The 24,975-nt window shown below is 53.2% G+C and overlaps 6 protein-coding genes across 6 annotated transcripts; 3 read left to right on the forward strand and 3 right to left on the reverse strand.

The window, feature by feature from the left end:
• Positions 1-531: 531 nt before the first annotated feature.
• Positions 532-3,391, reverse strand: SAPIO_CDS1725 (putative nacht and ankyrin domain protein; the record flags this gene model as incomplete). Its single annotated transcript, XM_016784928.1, has 4 exons — positions 532-1,966; positions 2,039-2,848; positions 2,918-3,211; positions 3,282-3,391. The coding sequence occupies 4 exons, from the start codon at positions 3,389-3,391 to the stop codon at positions 532-534; spliced, it is 2,649 nt and encodes an 882-aa protein (XP_016645225.1).
• Positions 3,392-3,974: 583 nt separating this feature from the next.
• On the reverse strand, positions 3,975-5,980 carry SAPIO_CDS1726 (uncharacterized protein; the record flags this gene model as incomplete). The annotated part of the gene is made up of 2 exons (XM_016784929.1): positions 3,975-5,595; positions 5,826-5,980. 2 exons carry the CDS (start codon positions 5,978-5,980, stop codon positions 3,975-3,977), a joined length of 1,776 nt encoding a protein of 591 aa, XP_016645226.1.
• A 2,248-nt stretch (positions 5,981-8,228) lies between these two features.
• SAPIO_CDS1727 (putative gpi anchored protein) lies at positions 8,229-9,024 on the forward strand (the record flags this gene model as incomplete). The annotated part of the gene is made up of 2 exons (XM_016784930.1): positions 8,229-8,630; positions 8,713-9,024. 2 exons carry the CDS (start codon positions 8,229-8,231, stop codon positions 9,022-9,024), a joined length of 714 nt encoding a protein of 237 aa, XP_016645227.1.
• Positions 9,025-9,477: 453 nt separating this feature from the next.
• Positions 9,478-14,788, reverse strand: SAPIO_CDS1728 (uncharacterized protein; the record flags this gene model as incomplete). Its single annotated transcript, XM_016784931.1, has 2 exons — positions 9,478-11,201; positions 11,260-14,788. 2 exons carry the CDS (start codon positions 14,786-14,788, stop codon positions 9,478-9,480), a joined length of 5,253 nt encoding a protein of 1,750 aa, XP_016645228.1.
• Positions 14,789-16,978: 2,190 nt separating this feature from the next.
• SAPIO_CDS1729 (uncharacterized protein) lies at positions 16,979-19,750 on the forward strand (the record flags this gene model as incomplete). Its single annotated transcript, XM_016784932.1, has 3 exons — positions 16,979-17,151; positions 17,220-17,927; positions 17,986-19,750. 3 exons carry the CDS (start codon positions 16,979-16,981, stop codon positions 19,748-19,750), a joined length of 2,646 nt encoding a protein of 881 aa, XP_016645229.1.
• A 1,341-nt stretch (positions 19,751-21,091) lies between these two features.
• Positions 21,092-24,918, forward strand: SAPIO_CDS1730 (uncharacterized protein; the record flags this gene model as incomplete). Its single annotated transcript, XM_016784933.1, has 2 exons — positions 21,092-23,036; positions 23,114-24,918. The coding sequence occupies 2 exons, from the start codon at positions 21,092-21,094 to the stop codon at positions 24,916-24,918; spliced, it is 3,750 nt and encodes a 1,249-aa protein (XP_016645230.1).
• Between the last annotated feature and the right edge of the window lie 57 nt (positions 24,919-24,975).

Below are 24,975 nucleotides of genomic sequence, written 5' to 3' on the forward strand. Positions count from 1 at the left end.
AGTTTGAGGTAATGGGGGGACTCGGCTGGCGAGAACTGTTATCTCACTAGACTGCTTCGTGCTCTCTGGAGGGCCTCCCCGTCCACAGCCAAAGTATGTTTCCGTGTGCACAGCTGAAGACCTTCACTCTTCACTCTTCGTGTTCGGAATGGGACGCGACAGCAAACACTTACGATTTTGCTACAAGGTTCGACATGGGGTATTCAAATGCACCATTTTTCACTGTGTGCCGCTCCATGCCCGTTCGTCTGTGGGGATCCATTGATGTTGCGTGTCGTGTCTTCCAACTCCTCTCCATCCTAAATGGCCACTTCACTCACATTTAGTGGCCCTGTTCCTCTCGGAATTGACATTAGCTTCTAACTGTATTGGTAAGAGGAGGAAGGACAGAAGCAGCCGATTCTTCTTCTTCTTATAGGCATAATGGAAACGCAGTCCTCATGGAGAGCGTAGATAGATTTTCTTGTCCAACAGCTAACTAACATCTACCTAGACTCTATTCGGCCAAATTCGCCGATCGATGCATGCGGCTTAGTCGAGAGGCGTTCGTTTATGAATAGCATTCTTCGAATTAGCTTCAGGCCTCTTCTCCAGGAGCAACTCGAGAATATGCCTCTCATTGCTTTCATTAGCCCAACTAAGTACCGTCTTGCCGTTGTTATCCTTCGATTCGATATTGGCACCGTTTTCTAGAAGCAGCTTTACTACTGCTTCCTCCCCCATGAAAGCTGCTATGGAAAGTGGTGCGCGGCCTTTGTTATCCCTCGACTCGATATTAGCGCCGTTTTCTAGAAGCAGCCTTACCGCTGCTTCCTCCCCTATGAAAGCTGCTATGGAAAGTGGTGTGCGGCCTTTTTTATCCCTCGACTCGATATTGGCGCCGTTTTCTAGAAGCAGCTTTACTACTGCTTCCTCCCCCATGAAAGCTGCTATGGAAAGTGGTGTGCGGCCATTGTTATCCTTCGACTCGATATTGGCGCCGCTTTTTAGAAGCAGCTTTATTGCCCCTTCCTGCCCTTGCTCAGCAGCTAAGGCAAGTGGTGTGTAGCCGTTGTTATCCCTCGACTCGATATTGGCGCCGTTTTCTAGAAGCAGGCGCACCATAGATTGGTGGCCATTCATAGCAGCCCAGCTAAGCGGCGTCAGGCCATCCCCATCGCCTAAATCTATGTCGGCATCGTGACGATCGAGGAGATATTGTACCCCTTTATGTATCCCAAAGTATGCCACCACGTGAAGAGCCGTGAATCGTTCCGGGTAATTGCGTGGTGATGTCGGCCGGGTAATAAAAAACAAGGCTTGGATTGATGCTTCAACCTGCCCACGCTCTTTCAAGAAATCGAGAATTCTTTCGGTAGGCGGCTTCCATGTCCACCGGGCATGATGTCCCCAGTTTCGCGCTGCATAGCTGTACAGGGCATTGTCGTCAAGACGGCTGTCAATATCGGAAGCTTCTTTGCATGCTCCGCATTTGAATTTATCGAATGACAGATAAGTCACGCAGAGGGTAGTGATTTCTTCCTGGGCAGACGGGAACCATTGATCATGAGTGCTCTCGAAATACTCTTGCATGGTGAAGTGAACCAATCGAATAATGTCGCTCTCTTCATCGATTGTCACTAATCCGGCACACACTGCGATGATGTCGTCAATCTGAACAAGATCGCGTTTGTCTAACTCCGAGTCGCCTTCTTCGACCGTGATGGCATGTTGAAGCTCGACCTTGCGAAGTGGTTCCATCGCGCATGTAATCCACATGAGAGTCTGCTTGGCAAGTTCCCAACGACTGGGTTCTTGCTGTTTGATCCTCTCCATCGTGTCTTCGTAAGCACGGTGCAGTATCCCACGCCTCTGTTCCTCACCAGATCCAGTGGGTGTCCTCCTAAATCTACGTAACATGCTCCGAATTTTCTTTGGCATAACTTCACTCGTGAGCAGCTCCAAGTATATCCGAGCCAGGAGAAACCTATTTATGATTCTTGTTAGCATATGTGCATGGCTCTTCGATTTATGCCACTCGGGAATTCCTATAACGCACATTCCGTCGACCGTATCTGAGATTGTTCGCTTTATCTCCTCTTCCATCTCCTGTATCGTGTGTGAGGATTTTCGAATGTGATGTTCCAGATATCTTTCAACATCAGCCTTGGTGGCACGGATTTCCAGCCAGCCTTCTCGGTCGAATTTACCCGTTATCTCAGGAAGGAATCTCGAAGTCATGAATAAATTGACTCCAGTGGAAGCTTGGAGATGGATGAGTTCTTTAATGAACGCGTTTCGGCAACCGCCCGAGATTTGGCACTCGTCGAGAGCGTCAACAAGAATAAACACCCTCGGGTACAACGAAGCAACATTATGCAGGACTTTCAAAAGCTCCTGTGTTGGTGGGCATCTCTGTTCCGCCTTATATCGCCTGTAAAGCTCCTTTACAGAATCCGGTACCAAGGACTGACCCTCAGCGAGCTGCCTTAAAAGACTGGAAAACAAGTCGTCAAGTTTCTGTTTTTCAGTCCATTTGAAGTTGCAGTAGATGTATGCAATGCCGACACTTTGGTCAGCGCGATACTGATCCAGAAGATGGTCTACCACTGCTGCTGCGAGAATTGTCTTGCCGGCTCCCGGTATTCCGGGACAGAACAGAGTCTTCCGATCACCTTGAAGCCAGGATTTGAACTCGGATGATTCGAGAAGCCATTGGCCGGTCCCCTCTTGACGTTCCTTGATATGGTCATTATGCTGAGTAGAATATTTCACTGGGGTGATCCAGTCGAGGATCCTTCGCTTTTCTTCGTTATCCTGTTCCATATTCAGGCGATCTACGCCCTTTCTTATCTCGAGAGTGATTTGGCTTCCCGAATTAGCAATGATCCCATGAGAGGGAGAACAACATTCTTTTCAAATAAAAAGAGGTATTCACTTTGTTATTCGCCCATGAAAATTATTAAGCAGCGTAACGTTACTGGTGATTCGATGTCGAAGCTCTCCAATGTCGTCGGGTTCCCACTTGAGCCTCTTCCACACTCTCTTCCCTTTCGAAACAAAGGAGCCATGGCTCGACTCCAGTTCGGAATACTTGCTCAGCGTCTTCACTAAATCAATGAGGACTTGGTCGCAGCTAGTAGCAAGTTTTTGGAGCTCGGTTCTCTGCTGGTCTTCGAGCTCGAACTCGCAGAGGGCGACATCGATATCTTGAATTGCGATGGAGAGGTTTCTAACTCTAGTAGCCAGGGCTTGGTTAACGGAAGCCATGCCAACGTTTTGATACATGTTCGCAGACGTACTCGTCACTGATGTTCTTGAACTGAGATGGAGCGCCGGCAAAGGCTCTTCTGACCTTGTCTGCGCGATCGTAGACGGCGAGAAAGTCGCCGATGCTGAACCCAAAACTCATCCTGGCATTTGGTCCCCAAAGGGCATTCCTCTGGTCGTCGAGAGAGAAGAACGTTGATGAAATGGTTGAATGCACAACTGAGCCACTGGAGGTTGGGGCGGGGTAGACTTAATACATTTCCTCCGTCCTGATGCAGACCAGGCTGTGAATGTCGCCATGGCCAATCAATTTTGGCCGACGGATGTGGCCTGGACCAGACCAGTGCTTGGCCAGGCTGCAGCTGATGGAGGGGAACCCCCAAGCTGGCGAGTCGGATAGTGGCGCAATCGACTTCATTCAAAGAATGGAGAAACATCGGTGGCCATAGGAGCTCTGTTGTTGTTTGGAAACCAGAAGTGCTCGCTTAGGGCGAATCAGTGAATGCGAAAGTGAAAGTGATTGATGGCGTGGATAGGAGGTTACCTACCCTACGATGGGGGGACTCAGCCTAGAAAAAACACCGAATCCATTGATCAATAGACCTCTTGATCACATATCATCGGAATAGATAAGTTGCATTCAAAGTCTCTCGCTATCCCAAACTCCATACTCCGCCAATGTCATCCTTCCTCATAGCCTATCGCATAACAAAACAACCTCCAGCTCAGAAAGAATACTCCTCCACATGCAAATGAATCCCCTGCGCCCCAGTCCCCTTATGAACCGCCCTCTGATCCGACAGCCTAGCAACACAATTCCTCACCCTCGCCACCAACGGCCGCCCTCCGCAAACCACCACCAACGTCTCGCCAAGAGCAGCCTCCACAGGCTCCTTTAGCAGCGCGGCTATGTCGAGACGGCAATCGTACTCTCGAATAATGTCGATATCGCCCGTGCTGATTTCCGGGGTTGTGGGGGTGGCCGTGACTGTGTCGACGGCGACGGCCTTTTCGGCATCGTTTATATTCGCTGGTGTGGGGGTATTCTGTTGCGGCGTGACGGCGTCGACGCTCTTCTTCTCGTCGCCATGATTGACGGATGAGGTCGACGAGGATGCGGCTTCAATAGTGGATCCCTTGGTCGCAGGCAGTGAGTTCTTGCAAGGACCGGTGATGGCGACGTGTGCATGGAGTTCGATATCGGATGTGCGTTCGCGGCTTAGGTATTCGCGAACCTGCTGAACGTAGAAACCAGTTTCCTCGCTCTGGCGAGAGGTGAGGATGAATTCCACCCTCCGTAGACACGTCTTCTTCTTCGATCGGGCAATGTCTTCGAGTATGGGGAGCGTAAAAGACGCGCCTGTCGACGCCGAGATTAAAATGACGGTATCGTAGACGTCCCAGCTCGGCGGGCTTCCGTACGGTCCGTAAACGAAAGCTGTAGTGCGCATTAATTCTCCCTTTTCTTGCGCTTTTCGGGCCGCCGTGTGAAGACGCTTGGAGAATCCGGAATGTTTCCGGATAACGAACTCGATCGAGTTGCACACGCACTCTCCGGCGACCTTGTGCGCGCAGGCGATCGTGTAAGGATGGGCTTCGGTAGGACCAACGGTCGGCATCCACAGATAGAGGTGCTGGCCCGGGTTCCATTTGAAATGGGCGTCCCTGACAGTGACAACGGTCGTGCTGTCTCCAGCCGTTCGCACGAGTGCTTCGTGTCCGATCCTCTTCCTCCCCTGACACGGCGATTTTCCGACCTTTACCTTGAAATTCCTAAAAGCGAGGAGTGCCCATCTGGCAGCGCGGTCGAAAGCTATGAAACCCACAGCAAGCCACAGGTTATACATAGCCACGGGAGGCAGATGGTTGGACATGACCCAGATGAAGATGACGGCCGAGAGAATATGCTGAATGACGAACACCTCATAGGCGACGGATCGAACGGGATAAAATGATGTAATAAACATCCAGAGCAAAATACCCCAGCCGCCCAGACCGTACTTGACCATAGGCATAATCTTCAGCTCGAGCTCAACAAAGTCGGCAATAACCCATTCGGTGTAGAAGTGGAACCCGTGCATAGTCGCTGTTACGAACATGGTCCTCGCCACCCATCGATGCAACCAGTTGAGTCGTTCGTGGCTAATCCCCGTAATCAAACCGATGGGGTTCGTCTTCATCGATAGTAAGAAGACGAGGGGCATCTGGGTGACTGTGATCCAGGCATTTCGAAAGCCGATGCGTTCCCAGAAGTATACGTCGTCGATGATAGCTTTGTAGGTGATCATGTAAATGATGACGGCCCAGTAGGCGAACAAGATTAGGACGCGACCGAGGGGCGGTGGACTGGCCCATGATAACCAATGTATGGGGATATGAAGCTGTGGGTAGGAGAGTTCTCTGCATATTGCTGTCACCGTTGCCCACGCCTGGGATAAGACATTTGTTGGGCGGCTAGGTGAGAGAATGTATTCTCCTCGACATCTCCGCCGCCTGGAAACCTCATGATGTCTGAAGTTAGTATAAGTGCGCCCGAGAAACAAAAAGAAGGGAGAAAGAAGTCCGCCTCAACTAACCTCCTTACTACTTGCACATAGTCGATGAGCCGAATAACACCGCAAAACCCAACAACACCAGCGACGATGTACCAATACGCCTCGGCGAGTTCCCTATTCTTCTTTTTGAAAGCGCCGGTCCCTGTCGTTGAGGATCCGCCATGGTTGTGATTCATTCTCGCGCCTCGTGTGCTCCGAGAGCCTCTTTTCTTATTTCTTTAGTTTGTAGTCTCTTTGGAGAGAGTGGCGCGACTCTAGATTCCAGATGGAGCTTGGCGCAAAAGTTGTCTGAGAAGGGTCCGGCAGTTTTCTCCGCCCGTGGCGTGGTTCCCCAGCTTGATGAAAGAGGATGAAAAGAAACGGGTAAAACGAGGAAGATCAGTCAATAAAATGAGAGCTAAACAATCTGGGGTGCAGTTCGCGAGCCGAATTCCAGACGGCTTCTGTTAGCCGGGACCCAAGAAAGAGAAGAAGGTGAAAATGCTTCTCACGGCACTTTCGGGGCCGTTAGCCAAGGTTGATTAGATTAAGTTGGTAGACAAGAGGGTTAATTGATATTGGCCATAATTGAGAATGACGTGGTTGGTTGGATATCAGGACTGGCTCATGTTGTTTTTCTCCGCGGGTTTATACGAAGTATGCAGAATAGCCGTGACACGAGAACTTGCCCATTCACAGATGACACGTTCAACAAGTGGTGGGAGCAAGAGGAGGGGGAGAATTGGATCTCGGATGACAAGAGTTGAAGCCCAGGAAGAAAAAAATATAGTAAATATATAACGAAAAACAGGGAAATGTGTTACAGCGGGCGGGACAGATGTGAGAATGCACTCGTTGTGGTGCCCCGGCAAGTCGGGATAGACAGAGAGAGAGTCTGCAGAGAGTGGATGGGGGAGTCGTCCACGAAGAGATCGATAATGGACAAGCCAAGGAAGAAATGCAGGCGCTTCGAGATTGGAATCAACGCCGCTGGTCGTTAGTTGCCGCTTTCCGAGATTCTGGGGCTCTGACCAATTTTGGAACAAACAATCGTCATCGATACCCGCGCAAAAGGCCTCAAGCGAAGAAAAATACCAAGGCGCGGGATCGTGGGATCAAGAAGCGGAGCGGAGCTCTCCTTCGCTCAAAGCCCTTCTCTCGATTCGTAGCTTCGAACCAAAAGGTGGGATGGGCCGGTCTGGCCAAGCCCAAAAACCCACAAAATCAAGCATTGACAAAAGAGTCAAAGAGATCCAGTGCGACGCGGGGAGCCAGCCACAACTTGCTCAAATGCGCTCATGTTCCGCAGACGGACCAATCGCCGCGAGGCACCCGCAATAGCCCATTGGGTCCGAAGAGGAACAAAAGAGTCCAAGAGGCGGCGGAAGCCCAATCGGGGATTTTACAGAAGGGTCAAGGATCCATTTCCGAATGTCAGGAAAGTGGGGGATGATGCCCTGGAAGGAAATTTCGAAGAATTTGCTCACTTGTGCCCGGATTGAGTTTGGTGAGAATCTACAAAGTACATGGCTCTAACGCTCCTTCCCAAGTTCGACATCACGGACATACAGCTTAACTCGCTCTCAGAGATCAAACGTTTGTAGGATTTGAGCATGTTTGAACTTTTTTTCCCCTCCCTGCAGTTACTCTCGTACCTGCAACTTCGTACAGGACGCAGCTATCGCCGAGGCGCGAGCTGCCGTCGTCCCGGCATCAAGAAGGACCCAGCCTCCCAGAACTGGCGTAACTTCTGCCGCCATGGGAGAGATGAACGGGGCTTGTTTGCAAGCTCCTGCGAACCCTCCAGGTACTTTTCGAGCTTCAAGGATGCTCAAGATCCTTGAAGATTGATACGAAGGAAATGAGATCTCTCTCCTGAATCATCCTCGCCATGTAACAGACGAATGTGTCTGAGCCCGAGCTCCTATTTCGTAAGACCTGAGAATCTCAAGCTGGCCATGTGTCCATCACGGACGGCAAATAGCAAAAAACGGAACAAGTAGCTTTTTAGCGGAACCACTCCAAATAGCCTCTGCAACCATAACTCCAGCCAAAACTCGCTCGTCTCGTCTTAGTTAAAATCTGATAAAACGATCACCGGTTGCGCCGGCATCTTAATGCGGTCTTGGCCCTATTAATACTAGCCCGCACTTTTTGGAGCTTCTCTGCTTCCTGCTCCCCTCTTCCCAAGGTTGCATACCAAGCATCCATACCCTTGTTCGTGCATGCCTCGTTGCCACTTATAGAGCTTCGGATATCCGCCGCCTCTGTCGTCATCACAGATCTTCCTCCCCTTCTGCTTTCTCTCCAATTCTCCCCAATTACCTTTTCTTCCTCCTTTCAAACCCTCAATTGCAAAAAATTCTCCTCCGAGAACTCTCATAAACTCAATTGAACCCGAATTAATCCCAATTATTTCCTAACTCCAAAAAAAGAACTTGCAAAATGGCCCGCCTCACCACCACCCTCCTCTCTCTCCTCGCCACAACAACAACCGCCCACTTCACAATCAGCTACCCCCCCTTCGTCGAACCCGCCAACGAAAACCTCCTCGCCAGCGGGCCCTGCGGCGGCGCGGAGCTCGACTTCGAAAAGGGCACCGTCACCGACTTCCACGTCGGCGGAGATGCCGTCGCCGTCATCGGCGGCCACCCCCAGAGCAACTGGCTGTTCCGCGTGACGGATGACATCACGGGCGCCACGAACTGGACCAAGGCGTTCCCTATTGTGCAGCAGAACGGCGCGGGGAAGTTCTGCGAGCCGCAGGTTACGGTGCCGGAGGCGTGGATTGGGAGGCAGGGGCTTTTGGGGGTTGTTGCCAATGCTGAAGATGGTGTTCTCTATGCTGTAAGTCATCTTGAGGGGGAGAGACATGTCCGAAAAAAAAAAAAATAAGGAAAGAAAAAGGCAGCTAACACGAGAAAAACAGTGCTCCCAAGTCAAATTTGTCGAAGGCGCCGCCGGCCAACCACCCAGCGAATGCCAAAACACCACCAAAACTGCCTCCTTCGTCGACGACTCCACCCTTGATGCTCTCGTAGGCGACGGCAGCTCTTCCTCCGGCAACAGCTCCTCTGGCAGCGGCGACAGCGGCAGCGGTAGCGGCAGTGGGGATGGAAGTGGCAGCGGAAGCGGTGGCGCCAGCGGCTCCGGGGACGAAGGCGGCGCTGCTGCCCTCGCGTCGAGCTTCTTCGGTGTGCTTTCCGCGGCTGCTGTTGTTGCTGGTGTCTTTGTTTTGTAAAATGGGTTTTCTTCCTGTCTATTTTGGGGGGAGATTGGAATTGGAGCTTTCTTTTTTGGGCTGTGTTTATTGTACAGTAATTGAGTACATATGGCTACGATACCAAATGCTACAGTGAGAAACATTGATGAAGGGAGGCGATACGATGGATCGTCAGTTTATGAAGCATATCACAAAGCAAGAAATCAAAGGTCACCACCGAGATATTTCTGAACAAAAAGAAGAAACTTGTATTTTTTGGTTATGCTCCTCCATCTTCTAAAAGGGTCTTTGTGTCGCGCATCTGTATGTGTATGTGTGTATGAGTCGAAGACGATCAATACTAATACAGAGCAAGATTGTATCAGAATGAAAAAAGCCATCCATTCATCCATTCTATGCTCAATCCCTTCCCGAGCAATTCCCAATCTAAATCGTCAAATCGTAGACATTAAAAACCAACAGCAAACCCTCCTATGCCCTCGCTGCCACCGTAGCCCCACACCCAAAGTTATGAAGCCTCTCCCCAATCAAATAAGCCTCATCTCTAATCCTCCCCTTCCACCCCCTAAACACTCCCACCAAACTCCACGCCATCGTCGAGCTCAGCGCCACCAGCGCCGCCGACAGGAAGCTCAACCGGTAAATCAGCGCCATCGACACGGGGTCGTCCGAGACGCGCTCGAACACCCCCGCTGCCACGAGGACCTTCTTGATGAGAGGGACAATAATAACGGGGGGCGCGGCGACGGCGACGAGGCAGAGGAGGATGGCGGGGATGACGAAGGCGCGTGTGAGGATCTTGACGTCGGGGCGGAGCCAGCCGCGCCGGAAGATGGCTTGGCTGGCTGTTGCGAGGCGGGTGGCCGCGAAGTTGGTGTTGAGCACGCGTGTTGCGAGCTTGAGGTAGAGGAGACCGAGGGTCCACGCTTGGACCGCGCGGATAGTGTGGATGCTGCTTGCCGAGGCGATCACTAGCGCATCCCCGCCGGCTGCGGGGACGGCCTCGCCTACCATGGCGGGTACCTTGGGAGGCGACATGTAGGTATGGAGAGGGATAATGACGTACAACTCCACAAGAGCGCTGGCGAGGAGAGGGAAGAAGACAAAGACGTTCAAATAAGCGTACGTCAACTTCGCGCCGTGGAGCGCCAAGCTGCCAATCCGTTTCGCCGCACCCGGTCCCGAGATGGTCTTCGCCGCCACGCCCGCCCAGGCACGCAGTTTCTTAGCGAGCGCAGCTGCGCGGAAGATCGAATAGGCAATCGTTCCCAGGACATAAATTCCGATGCTGAAGGCGTAAATGTCGTTGGTGCGCACGTGTGCCGGGAGCAGGAACTTGAAGAGTCGTCTGCCTACGATTAGAGGGATGATAGTCAAGCTGACGCCTGTGACGGCAGCGAACATCCAGATGAGGAAAATAAAGAGGAAAATCCGGAAACGGAAATTCGGCGGTAGGTACACGAGCTGATACTGGTCGGTGAAGTACTGGCTCGGATTCGGCACATTCGCGAGCGGAGCCTGCGTGGTCTCGTGAACGTCGAGGAAGACTCTACGTCCCTTGGGAATGCGGACCTGGTCCGACGCTGGGGTGCGGACGAACCGTCCGTCTGGACAAAGTTGGCCCTTCCTCACGAGTTTCTTCTTCAACTTTGAGAACGAGGTCATCTTGCGCTTGGGGGACGGCTTGGGGTCGAATATGTTGGATGCGATATCATTCCACGACACGGGAGCGACTTCTTCGTTCCGGTCTATATGTAAGAAGAGTTTCTGGTACCAGGGGAGCGCTTGATGCGGCGAGTCTGGCGCCAGAACCAGCGTGCCTTCCTCGTCGACCTTGCGCTTCCCGAATAGGAACCATGTTAGTCTTAGCGTGCGGGCGCATTGCTTGAACCACCACGTATACATGGAGTGTAGCGCATCGCTCGGTCGGAGAACCCTTACGGCTAGCGGCATTAGGAAATTGTAGAACAGCAGGTCCACGGGGAATTCGAGCACAGGTTCGTTGGACGAGTAGTGGATGGGTAGGACGCTGGATGCGAAGCTGAGACCCCAAACAACTCCGCCCAGGCAAATGACGACGAGCCCGCCATACACAAGCGCCGAGAACATTATCTTTCGGAGTTGAGTGAAGAAGTTCCTCTCCAGCACATCCCGAACTGGGTGGAACTCGGGGTCGTCGGGGTCCCTGATGAAGTCTGAAGCGACCCTCGTCAGTAGCAAGAAAATGCAGTAGGAAGAGAAATCTAAACTTACACAAAACGCCCTTTCGCATAATCTTGCGACACATGGAAACAAAAAGGGCAAAATGGAACATGTACCCCGTTCCCACGAACCAGTGGACAAAAATCGAGGTTAGAGGGTAGTTGATGCTAAATTCGTACCGAGATTTGATCGTGGCATGCTCGAAAAGAGGTAGGAGGGCCGCATCCATGAGGAGGCCGCAATACAAGGGGAATACTAACATCTCGATACCGATAATGAGGATGACCTTTGTAACCCCGCTAGCCTGGTTGATCAAGTCCACGATAGATGCCTCCCAATCCTGACCGAGCTGCCCCGAGGAGAACGGGGCTCCGCGGGTAACATACAAGGTGGCTAAGAGTGCAAAGGCTATGTACCCAGCCGAAATGGCCCAGAACCTGTCTGTCCCGGACCATGATGCGAGGGCTGGGTCGATGGGGACCAGGGGATCATTGCTGTTTAGGTCAATGATCCAGGCGCCGGGGGTTAAGACGGAAGTAAGCGTGGAGGTAGTGGTATGTTTGACGAGATCCGCATAGTAGGCTGTGTTGTTGAGTAGAGCGCTCGCGACCTCTGGAGCAGGGGAATCGAGGGCAAAGGAGATCGTATTCCAGATCGCGGCAAACGCGGTGGCCACATGTCCCTTCAATTCGAGGAGAGCACTGTGGCTGACGGCGGAGAAGTTCTGTATTTCAGATGCGTGGAATGGAAGCTCTTGGATGAATCCGGTAGACAGCCGCGAGGAAGCATTAGCCGTCAATTCCCAGGTATACGCAATGCTGAGGTTCATGGATTCTAGATGAGCTTGGCGCCCCGTTACTCGTCCCAAAAGAGCCATTACGGACAACGTAGCCCAGGAGAGGACACCCGCCACAGCGGCCGCAACATCCTGGACGAACTTTGAAAGCGCAAATAGGATGCGTACAATCCGCATGGGATTAGCCACAAGGCAGACTGCCGTTCGGCCAAGGTTATAAGGGAGGAAGATGCAGACGAAGATGGCCACAAAGACCAAGCAAGCGCAAAAAACGGCGTTCTGGAAGAGCCCGGCCAAGGGGCCCCTCATGCCAATGAGCTCCATGATGCCTTCAAAGTCTTCTATGTCATCAAGAGCGTCTTGGTCGAATCCCGCCCCTCCACCACCCTCACCACCGTCAGCATCATCATCATCTTCCTCGCCATTTTCTTCCTCAGCATCGTCATCATCTAGGTCCTCGCCCTCATCCTCGTTGTTGCGAGCGGCAGCATCATCGTTGACATCCTCAATGTCACCCCATAAGAAATCTGCGACGCGAGCCCAAACGGGCCGCTCTTGAGCTACTTGGTGTGCGGGGACATCGGCGGCATCCCGAACGGCTTCTGGAACTGGCGCTTGACCCCTGGCGTCTTCCATCCTTGGTCCTTCGGCGATAGGGGTCTCTTCTCGATGGCGGCCAAAAATTTCCGACGGGGTGGACTCGCGGTCATTCTCATCTTCCTCGCGTGCTACTCTATCATCAGGGTTGCTAGGGCCTGTCGGGCCAAATTCCTCGCCGTTGGGTGATGCTACAAGGATATCGTTTGCCGTAAAAATGAAGGTGGGTGCATTTTTGTCGTTTGACTCATCTTGATCGGGCGAGGATTGCTCCGTCGGAATTGGGGAAAAGCTCCAGCTGTTGTTCGCGAGTGGGTTCACGTACTCTCTCGGCTGGGCCCCGTCGGAGAAAGCACGGCGACGAGAGTAGCCCACAGGCTCTGGGTTCCCATTGCTCAATAGAGGGTCATGGTCTGGCGCATCAGTCCCGCGTTCTGTCGAAGAGGGTTCGTTCCAAATGGGCTGCTTGGATCTGGCTTTGGATGACATAGCCTCTTTCTCTTCTTCCTCCTCCTCCTGCTTTTCCTCCCTTTCATTCTCATTCGACGATCTCATTGTCGTCGGGCCGAATACGTCCTCGATTCCGGAACGTGCTCCGTAGCTGTCCCTCCGTAAGGATTGCTCAGTTACCTGGCTGCTAGATGCCTCCGCTACGTCGGATGAACCAGAGTCGTCATTGTTGGTCGATTGCTCCGCACTGTCCACCGTAGGAGTGGGGGCACGTGGGAAGCTCTGAAAGTCACGCTCAAGAAGTCTCATAATGGCCTCAGGATCGTCTTGGGCCTCTCTGTACTCTCGGAGATATTGATCGGCATCTGAAGGCCCATCCTCCGGAATACGAGGGCCAGGCATATGCTGAGAATGAGAAGCGCCTATGGCCTCTGTAGAAGATGCGCGGTCATCGAATGGAGATCGAGTTCCACCGTGTTGGACTGCTCCATGGGAGGAAGATGCCTCACCTTCTGGCTCCGCATCTAACTGCTGAGGGGCGCGACGACGGAAGGTAGCAATGGGGCGCTCGTTCTCGAATCGCGGGGGTCGCATGGCAGGTTCGTCATCATTATCATCGATATGAGGAGCCTGGAAATGACCTTCGTTCCCTTCGTTATCGGATCCGGCGGCATCTGGAGCTTGAGCCTCTGGCTCTCTCCGAGGGATGACGTCGGGAACTTGGTCGTCGAGGCGCGCTATTTCCTGGCCAGCAAAGGCTGCTCGCATGTTGATCTCCGGCTGCTGCTGAACGACGTAGTCCCTAACCAGAATGATGAGAATAAAGCAGACGATTACGAGAACTGTAATGATCTGTCCCTCAAGGACCATAATCACGAAGCGGTTGATCGATGGCTGCCGGGTCAGGTTGCGCAGAAAGGTCACATTGCTGAGGAGAGAGCCCTGTGTCGGATCAATACCGAAACCGGCATCCTGAATTGCCATTGTGGCAGGGTTCTTGCGTGTGATCGATGGGAAGAGCGCTCTAAGAATGAAGAAGAATAGCCGCGCCGGCTCGTTCGGATTCCCTGTGACAGTTTCGTTTGAAGAAGTGTTGAAAGCACTCGCTACGAGGGTAGCGGCGGCGTCCTGTAGGCTCTGTGTAGTGCTCGCTACCAATGATGAAGTGCTATTTACGGATTCCAAAGCACCCAGAGCGGCGGTATCGGCTGAAGTGGAAGAACCCATGTTCTTCGCTAGAAGTAGGCTACCGAGGCCTTCATCGCTTAGCCAGAAGAGCAACGACCACATCCGTCGCATAAGGTATGGAAGCCAGCAGAGCCAGACGCAGGCGACCAAGAGCGCCCTTAACCACACGACCACATTACTGAGGATGTACTTGGTCATGTGTGTGACGAAGATGTGCACCGGGAGGGTCGAGGGCATTTTTGGAGAGTAGAGCTTGGTGAACCGGAAGGGCGTCTTGCACAGCTCGCAGTGTTTCTTTTGCGAATGCGAGAGCCATTCCATCAAGCAGTTTTGATGGACATACTTGATACTTCCGCTGCATTTGCAGGGATAGAACAGCGGCTCGTTGGGTGTAGACTCCCCGCGGCATATGCGGCAAGTGTCGGGGTCGGCATTCTGGGGTATGACGCCGAAGTCGCTGGCCCTGTGATGAGATGGTCGAGATGGGGAGCGTCGGCGGCGTGCGTAAGGGGGAGGACCTCCCGCGAAATCGAAATCCATGTCCGCCATCTTGAAGGCTGAAGAAGCGGCTACGGCTCAGGCGGTGTGATGACAATGCCCGATCGCCGGGTATGACGGGAGATGTTAAAGGGATGGCTCCAGAGCCTTGCGGAGATGAATCGTATCGACCATGCCAAAACGGACGGATCTGTCGCTGATGGAGAAAAAAAAAAGCCGCCGTGACAGTCTCGAGGACGCGGTGATTCGAATAGGATGCGCGTGCCTATCTTGACAAGCGCAGGGGCATTTAGTAAAGTCCGAATCGATCTACGATTGCAAACGACGGGAGGCGCGGAGTTGAGGTTTGGGCTTGAATGGCGATTCATGCACGCATGGAAGAAGCAAGAAGCTGGACTTACCTCTGGTCTAGTGGCGATACACCATATCGACGTGCCTAGGCGTCGTGTCGATAGAGGAATGACAGCACGTGCTTGGTGTTAAGAAGCGATATCGTTCACCTTGAAGAACGAAGATCAAGTTGACGTGAAATCAGCCCTGTGTCCAGTGTGCTTGTGGGGAGGTGCTTGACCAACGAACGGGCTCAAGAAATTGGGGGGTTTCTTCTCGACGGATTTACTTCGTGGTGCTGGAGGGAAAACGGAATAGTTTGAACGGATTAAATTTGACAAATCAATGTGGGCTTTTCTTACGAGATCAAGTTAGCTCGGAAACGGTAGTCTGAATTGTCTCCGCCCAAAATAAGAACACCTGTGGGCCTTAGTCCAGATATTAAAACGGTGTGGATTTATTGTTGACGTGTGATGACATCAGCACTCGAATCAATGATGTATTCATTGTAATTCATTGTAGGCCAGCCATCTTGTTCCTTCACGGTCCCGAGGTACCTGAGGAAAGAGTAATAATAGAGTGGCAGGAGGGAATGGCCGATTTCTTCCTCTCTGATACAATTAATTGTGCGATGAGATCTGCTGATGCGGTGCTCTCTGGTCAACTTCGGAGTGTGTACTTAACTACACTTTCACCGGTCATTTGTCCAAGTGCCTATCCTACTCCTTGTGATCTGTCCCAACTCTTATTTAAACTCATGGTAACCAGATGTACATGAGAGGACTCCTTAAGCCTTGATGAAACATTGATAATTTTCTCGGGGTCCGGAGGTTCTGTCTGAAGCGTGCCGTGCCAAGGACTCCTGCATCGGAACATCCCAGACTTTGCACTTTGATTCTATTGGCTTTTGTTTCGGATCGCTGATACAGAGTTCGTAGAATGATGTTAGGGGTTGCTTGCCGGGTCTGAGCTCTCAGGTACTTTCTTGTCGAAGCATCGGCACATGCCACGCTGTCTCAACGCAGCTTTCCACCTCCATCACGTTCTGGACCTCACATGTGCCGGGGATTGAGTTCTCTCTCCCCGCAGTTCATGCTCTGGCATGGATGGGGGCTACTGCTAGATTAATCTATCTCGTCTATCGTTAGGAAATTCGAGCTAGTTTGAACATCATCGCACTACCTGTGTATACGAAGTGCACAAAAAAAAAAAAAAAAAAAAAAAAAAAAAAAAAAATTTATGCCCTCAGCGCAGGACTGCAACGAGCGCTCTGGACTTGGAGTACGGACGAATTTGGATTGTAAGAGTTTGCCTAGTGATCTTTTTTGGAGGCTGGGAACAGTCCATGTCGCAATCCCAGGTAACGATCTCGGGGAACTCTAGGCAATACCTCAGTACATACTTCGTACTTGGTGACCTCGCGTACTTGAGGTACCCACTTATCTGCTGTCACTCACTCTGTCCCCTTGCAGACCAGGTTTGTCCCTTCCCAAGTTTCCGCCCACCGCTAGTTACCTGCACATCAATCTTGGAAATCAAGAAAGGTCCGTCCCCAGGAGCCTGTGAACGTTGTTCCTTCTTTGCATGAGACCTGCTGATTTTCTTCCACCGCAATTCTTCAACCATTCCTCCACTTACCAACCTCACATCACCACCATCTTGGCACTAATCTCGACTGATCACTCAGCTAGTCGAGGATAATTCACCTAAGAATTGCGAACGACGCGACGGACTGAGTTTTTGGCCTGGTGCCATCCGTCACCAACGCTGTCCTATCTCATCCCATCACCGACATCTCTTTGTTGTCGCGTTTTTCCTCGAGGTGATAAGACCTCACATTTACCTCACATTAACCCCAAACTCTTGACTATCTAACCACCCGTATCACTCCCGTCCACTCTCACCACAAAAATGGTGGTGAGGAATCTCTCCCCGCCCCCGCAACCCCCCTCGGAGGAGCTAAACGGCCTCGCCAAGAAGGGTTCGCGTTTAAGCAATGGAAATGCTACGATACCCGCGAGGAGGAAGCTTCGTTCCGCAAAGACCTCGAGCTGGCGCGCCTGGCTATTTAACACAGCTGCGAGGTGAGATGCATAGAGCGAAAACCTTATAGACTTGACGCGAGCTAACCCCTTATCTGTTGTGTTCACAGGCTCTTCACTTGGTACGCCATCCTCACAATCCTCTTCCGGTGCCCATCCACGTTAGAAGAATGCGACGAGACCTCTCCGGTGATTTGCAAAGCCTACTTCCACACCAAGGCTGCCATCATTCCACACGTCGAGCCCTACCTAGACGAATACGCCGCCCCTTACGTGGAGATTATCAATCCGTACTTCCAAGCCGTTTCCAACAGCGTCATCACACCAACCCGCGCCGTAGTTGAGCGATACGGCGCGCCCAAGGCTCAACAAGCGAAGGAGTACCTGCAGGCTCACTGGGCAACCACAGGCCAGCCTCAGGTGGATAAAGTTCGCGAATTGGCGAATGAGCAGTACCAGCGCAACCTCGCTCCTTATTTGGACCAGATCTCGCAAAGTTTGGCGCCATATTACGACGCTGCGCGAACGAGCGCCCTGCGGACATACGATGAGCTTCTTTTACCGAGCTACGAATTTGTTAAACCCTACGCTTTGATAGCTTACGATGCCGCTCAGACCGTCACTACAGAAACCATTATTCCCTCTGCTGTCTGGACCTTCAACAAGACGTATACCTTCCTTGATGATAATGTCTGGCCACATGTTAAGGGGCTCTATGTTGAAAACGTCGAACCTCAACTCGTCAGGATCGGGCAGCGTCTCGGACGCTACAGGGACGCACCAAGCACCGGTATCCCTAAGAAGAGTGTGCCTCCTAGGTTCGTCTGCCATTGCTTTCCCTGCAACTTCACTTGAATACTGACAGTCATTTTTAAGCCCCGACACGAAATCGTCCTCGTTCGTAGTCAAGCCTTCCGAGTCAACACCGCCGCAGGTTTCGTCCTCCGTCGCATCTGCGAAGACCACGTCGGTATCCACCGTCCCTGCTCCTGAGTCTAGCGCCGGCGGAAATTCTAACGCCAGCCCCGAGACACAATCGGAGGCCGAGGTTGAGGTCGATGTTAAGCCTAAAACCTCTGAGAAGCCCTCACAGGAGGAAATTCGACGCCTCGCTGCCGAGACTGTCGCCGAGGACTTGAACCAGTGGCAAACCAAGTTCGCCAATGCGGCGGATGAGGGCGCCGCTGAGATGGAGGATAAAGTACATGAGATCTCCGAAAGCATGATAAAATCACATGTCCGGGGTCAGGGGGACAGACTTGTCGCCGAATTGAAGGAAGCTGCCGAGGAAGAGATTGCCAAGCTTCACAAGAACATTATTTCGCTCGTCCAGTCATCCTCTAAGGTGACCCGAAGTGAAACTGAAGAATCGGCCTTTGCGGCCGTCCGACAGGCTGGTCTTATCGTCAAGGAGAAGGCTGAAAAGATTCGCACCTGGCGCGAGGATTTCGAGGCGGATTTGCACGCTGCCGTAACCGCGGCCGCACAGGAACATTTCAACATACTCGGCAACATGAGGGATTTGGCTCTACAGAAGATCGGCATGAAGTGGGCGTGGATGGACGGCGTCACGTATAAGGACTGGGCGAAGTACCACGACATGAAAAAGCGGTTCGACGAGTGGACAGAAGAACTTCAGCAACTGATCGTGACCCACCCCGCCTTGGAAGCCGCCATGAACGAAGCGGCATATGTGGAGGATGACGGCATGGAGGCAGCACAGAATGCAGCTAGGGAGCTTGCGCGTCTGAAGCAAGTTGCTGCCTGGAAGATTGGGGCAGGTGACGCTTCGGACAACTTCGATAGCGATGATATGAGACGTGCGGCCGAAGCAGCGGATGCCAACCCGGATACCATACCATCACACGTCGTCGACAATCCATCGGCGGAGCATCCAGACGCCGATACCGAGCTCGGAACTTCTCCCGAAGATGCTCCAGAACCCGTTCCCGAAGCCGACGTCGAGGACGAAGTAGAGGGAACCCCTAAGAACCCCCAAGATGCCCAAACCGAGGCGGCAGCTGACCCTTTGCCCGCTGAAGAGGATTTCGAGACTGAAACGCGGGGTGATGCCGAGCTCCCTCCCTTGGAAAAGGATGAGTCTGCAGATGTGCCTATCAAGGCTGAAGCTCACGCAATTGTTGAGGGAGAAAGCGACTCCGAAGCTATTATACCTGAGCCTGCCGAAGAGGATGAGAATGCTGTGGAGCATGCAGAGGCCGACGCGGTACCCACTGCAGATTCTGAGGATACTGCTGTTGCAGACGATGCGGAAGCGGATTCGCCTGCTGCCAGCGTTATCCCGCCCGTCGAGGAGATGCCTCCCGTACAACCGATTATTCCTGGTGCAGCAGCGGCATCTGTAGAGGGCGGGAGTGAGCCGATCCTTGATGAAGCGGAGGAAACCGAGGAGGAAATTGAGGAGAGCGTTACTGTTTCAGAGGCGTCTGCTTCTGCAAGCGAAGCCCCCGCTGCTGAGCATAGCCGGGGAGCAGCTGACTTGGAAGAAGAGAGTGCTCCTGTTGCTGACGACAAGCCCGAGGAGCCTATGTCCGAACAGACAGATAAAAAGGATGCCGACAGCCTTCTATGGTCCGACAACGCGGAGGCGACATATGCGACCGTCAAAGATGAGCTATAAGACGGCGCCACAGCGGGAGGCGAAAGCTGCATACGATGCCTGTACGTCTATTTCGCTTTCTCCATCCTTTACGAACGGCGCTGCGTCACGCTCTCCACATTTTCGGTAGCTGCGCCACGGCAAGCTCTTGGCTGGATTACGCTTCTCGGACTCGTCGGACGCGAATGATGGGGATGACAAACGGCATTTTTTTCACGACGGATGCAGACTGGGACGAAGGGGAAAAAATGAAAAGGTGGTACACGTGGTGGAAAGCGTCCCGTCGCGAGTATGGGCCGTTGTTCTTTCATTCTTTCACTGATGGTGGCGGAATCGGCGAACGGAGTCGGGATGATTTAGTGCTTTTTTCATCAAATGTTGCCAAGGAGGCAAAGTTTACGCCCACGTTAAAATGGTGCAGCGCAGACAGTGGGACAGACCAGAGAGCATCACGGATGCCTCTGGATGAGAAATACCCGAAAGCGAAAGCAGTGGAGAGAGATATCTTGGGTGGATCTGATATGATTCTATTCTATAGCTAGACAGGGTTTGACTGGGTTGTTTCGGGGATGAAGTGTATGATGGATGTACGGCTATGAGCGTGGAAAGCATGGATTTTTAGCGAAGTTCCCTGCTGCTGAATTGACTTTTCTTTGTGATATCTTGATCCGTTCTCCTTGTTGCCATTCTTCTCGTCCTCTTAGGATTATGGGAGGCAAATCTGGCTGGTGAGCAGGGCAGGAGAAAATGCCTGTAAAACGAATACGAAGTCGTTGTCCAAAGCAGACTGGACTCCGTTACGACACGTTAGGCTTCCGTTTTACGATGGTCAGTTTTGATGCCCGTCTCGGCTCGCGGAGGGACAAATTGGACGGACAACAGGCAATGAAATTAACAAGATTAGCGCTGTTTCTAGGCACCCGTCAAAACGGCCCTTCTGGTTGGCTGGGTTCGAGGATCGACTAGGCTGCGAAATAACCGCCAATCGGCGAACGGTGATGGACTCGGGGCTTTTGGCTTTTGGTCTGTCGCTGAACCGTCCCAGGCAACAGGATTCCCTGTCCTGTCGCTTGACGCCCTCTCTTCATCGCATCGAAGGGTGAGACAGATACACCCGTTGATTAAAACCAACATTTCCATCGGCTGGAAAGAGTCGAGGATTCTACAGCGACAAACAATCGAATTGATATGCATCTATCTGCGTGCGCTCTAATGATCTAGTCTTGCGCTCTGGAGGACGGACTCAATCTCACCCCGCCTTCAGCCGTACGCCATAAGACAGTTGCTCACCCCTGCATGCACAACTCACCGAGCATCACAGCGCATCAACCACATCACACCCCAAGTTGAGCTCCGTCCGCGATGAGTTCCCTCATCCCTAGGGGCGGCTTCCAACTGCCGTTCCAAAAACGGCTCAGCAACCTCTACAACGACACCAAGAAGTCCTCCGACTTTGTCAAAGAACCCGTCCAAAATGCCGAGGACCCCGAAATCAAGGCGCTGCACCGCAAGCTGCGCATCCAAAAGGATCGGCTCGTAACCTGGGGCGTCGAGTGGTCCGACCCCACGCAGTCGGCCGAGATCGACGAGTCGCTCTCTAAGGCCGGGTTGAGCGAGGTCGTGGGCAGCATCATGTCGACCATCAAGGACATCCTGGCCGAGGCGGAGCCGCTTTGGCAGAGTTACAAAGGGAGAGGGGGCGCTTCGGGGGGTGGAGGGGGGGATGGAGGCGCGGGGAAGGGAAATGCGGCGGATCGGAAGAGGCCTATTATTATTTGGGATAGGGGCCGGTTTGAAGACTTGGTGAGGGACTTGACTATGTCTATTGACACGCTTTATGACCTGTCGAGGACGAGGTCGTCTACGGCTACGAGCTTCCGCGCGCCTGCCGGTGGGAGTGGAGTGTTCCATGCCGGCAAGTCGTCAGGTGAGGAGGCTAAGACTTTTGAGTCGACGCGGATGCGGACACCGCAGCTTATCGCGCCTTCGACGCTAAAGCCCCTGCGATACATATCGCAGGCCGATGGTGCGTATTCCGCCGTTTCCGAATTGAAGGAGCGGGATATCGTCGTCATGAATAAGCAGGCCTTCTCCGACCTCCCGCGAGCCGGCGATGCCCAGCCCTGGGCTCCGTTATTGCTTGAATTTGCTACCTTTGATTCCATTTACTCTACGACGGGCATCATGCCTCCTATGGCTCGCTTCGAGAAGCTCTCTGCTGGCCTTCAGAGGGGACCTCAACGTTCCCCGGGCACCTGGACCGGTCTCCCCCGCCTTCTGGGATACTACGAGGATTTGGAACGTTCACGGCTCGGGCTCGTCTACCAGTTCCCCACCGCCTTCAACCCCGTCTCCTTCGACCCGCAGACGCGTGCCCCTTCAGGACAGCTCTACACCCTCCGGGATCTCCTCTCGCGACCGGATTACGAGCCACGTCTCGAGGCCAAGTTCCGCCTCGCGCACAATCTCGCAAACACGGTCTTCGACATGCATACGCGCGGCATCACGCACGGAAACCTCGTCGACAGCGCCATCGCCTTCTGCTCGGCGAAAATCGGCGACGATACTGACGAGCCTGACGTGAGGCGGCCGCTCGTCACGTCGTTTGAGCTCTTCCCCGACACGCCTTCGGATGAGACGTCGACGTTGCGCCAGCCACTCTTTCATCATCCTTTGGACCCGTACATCACGAAGCATTCGCCGCTGGGTAACTGGACGGATCTGCGGGTGTTGGACCTCTACTCCCTCGCCATGGTGCTTCTCTGTATCGGTATGTGGTCCAACATTGAGATGTTGGTCCCCAATCCGAGCGTTCCATCTGTGCCCGAGTCTATTATGGAAAAGCTTGCGATCCAGTGCGGTACACTGTACATGAAAGCCGTACAAGTCTGCTGGCGCGCCGCCGAACAAGAGTTCTCCGGCGAAGGCCCCACCGGAGACGAGCTCCTCGCTTCCGTGCAGATGGACGTAAGTCGGTGTCTCGAGGCTTGTTGCATAATCGACGGAGTGAGTGGATTGGAGCTTAGGGTTATGGAGGAGAGGATGAGAGAGGAATCGGTGCCAGCACCCACCCCTACCCCCATTCCTGCCGCCGCTGTTCCAACGCCATCGCCGAGGATGAGGTCTCTGCCCCCAAAGGCGATGATGGAGCGGACATCTTTGAAAACACTGACGCCTAAGTTTTCTCCCGATGTGGCTACTAGCTATACAAAGGTGGATAGGAAGCCAGAGGCGCCTCGGACAGAGCCGAAGGAAAAACAAGGATCTAAGATCGGGACAAAGCCAGCCTCGAAAGAGAAATCATCCGGTATGTTGTTCTTTTTTACCTCGAAATCTCATTTCATGGTGTTACTGTGCTGACGGTGTTGTGTCTCTCGGGACCAGAACCTAAGGAGAGGTGTCGACTCTACCCTCAAGTCGAAATACCGGCCGAGTATATCGAGAGGTGGAACAAAGACATCATGCCAAAGATTAACACGGCGCTTCGCCAATTTTACCGAAAGTACCCAGAGTCGGTGGAAATCTCCCTCGAAGCTATTGGGCCATCACCGACTTCCACCAAGCCCACAGTACTGGTTGTTTGTACCTCTGTGGGCAAGGTGAAGAACATTCTGAACCGCAAGATGTCGGATTTATTTGAAGGTACCACACCCGAGTTCGGCCTCAAGGTATGCAAGGGCAAGGTTATTCGGGCCAGCAAGGGGGAAGTCCCTGCCACCGGAGCGGATGCGAAGCGGAGTATGGGACATAAAGGCCGCCAGGATCCCGATGATGATGAGGACAGCGACGATGAGCCTGCTGCAGTCAACCCCTTTTATCAAGAGCGGCCTCTCAATGGTGCGAGTATTGGCGCTTGGATCGGAGACAGGCACCTGCCTGCCGTGAGTTTCGGCGGACTAGTCATGATCGACGACAGGCCGTACGGCATGACGGTTCACCACATGTTGGATGACCCCGGCTGCAACCAGTCCGCGGAGGAGCCCCAAAGGTCCGTAGCCTACGGTGGCTGGTCAGGAAGCTCCTCCGGCGAGAGCGATGAGGACTATGCCTGCGAATTTTCGGATTCCGACTCTGACTCCGACACCGAGCTTACGAGCGACGACGAGGAAGAGGAAGAAGAGGACGAATCCGACGAAGAGGGTGAGTACACCGAGCCCGGTGACATCCCCGGCATCGAACCTGGCTGCGGCGATGGGTACATCATCACGCAGCCGGCCTTCGATGACGTCGAAGACTGGTTCTTTCCCTCGCCCAAGACCAAGAACGAGGACCACCTCGACAGCTTCAGCCTTGGTGAAATGTACGCCTCGAGCGGCCTGCGGCGCCGACACGAAGGTGGACTGATCCACGAAGTTGACTGGGCGCTCTTCGAGTTCCAGAGCGATAGGCTTCCAAATACCAACTCCTTCCCGCGGTCCGCTGGTGGTGATGGGAGCGCTCCATTGATGCTGCAGCCAACGAATGTCGTGGCTACGGATCTCCTCCCCGGATTAGAAGTGCAGTGTAGCGCGAGGACGAGCGGTGTGCAAACGGGCAAGATCCTCCCGGCGCTCACCAGCATCAAGATCTACGGGCGCAAGTCGATGAGCCACGCATACCAGATCACGAGCACGGCGCGGAACTCGAGCAGCACCTCGGGCCGGCGCCATCCGCTAGGTGTGCCGGGAGATAGCGGCGCGTGGGTCGTCGACAAGAATAACGGGCGGGTGTGCGGACACGTGCTAGCCTACAGCCAAAGGAAACAGGTGGCGTATATCTGTCCCATGGAGATGTTGTTGAACGATATCGCTGAGACATTGGAGGCGGCGGAGGTGAAGCTACCGGGGGGTGAGGCGGTCGTCGCGGGTAAGGCGAAGGATGAGGCTGATTTTGTAAAGATTTCGAGCTTGAAGGTTGATGATGATGACTTTGATGAGGATGAGGATGATGAGGCCGAGTCGGAGGATGAGCGTGAACAGGCGCCGATTCAGAGCGAAAAGGTGAAACGAAGTCGCGCTGCGCTACGAAAAGTGAAGGAGGAGATTGCCGAGAAGAAGAAGAAAAAGGTAACGAGGAGTAGTAATCTGGAGATACCCTACCTATCGGAAAAGGTCGAGGAGAAGAGCGTGGCCGGTGCCCAGGTGCCGTCGGGTGAGCTGCTTGTTTGTATGCAGCCCACGCCGAGAGCTTACGGGAATCGTTTTTTATGACTTGCGGGTGGGGAGAAAGAGGGCTTTGTTCGGTTTAACGAGATGAATGGGATATTG

The sequence above is a fragment of the Scedosporium apiospermum genome (assembly GCF_000732125.1).
Source record: "Scedosporium apiospermum strain IHEM 14462 chromosome Unknown SEQ_SAPIO_0077, whole genome shotgun sequence".
Classification (NCBI taxonomy): domain Eukaryota; kingdom Fungi; phylum Ascomycota; class Sordariomycetes; order Microascales; family Microascaceae; genus Scedosporium; species Scedosporium apiospermum.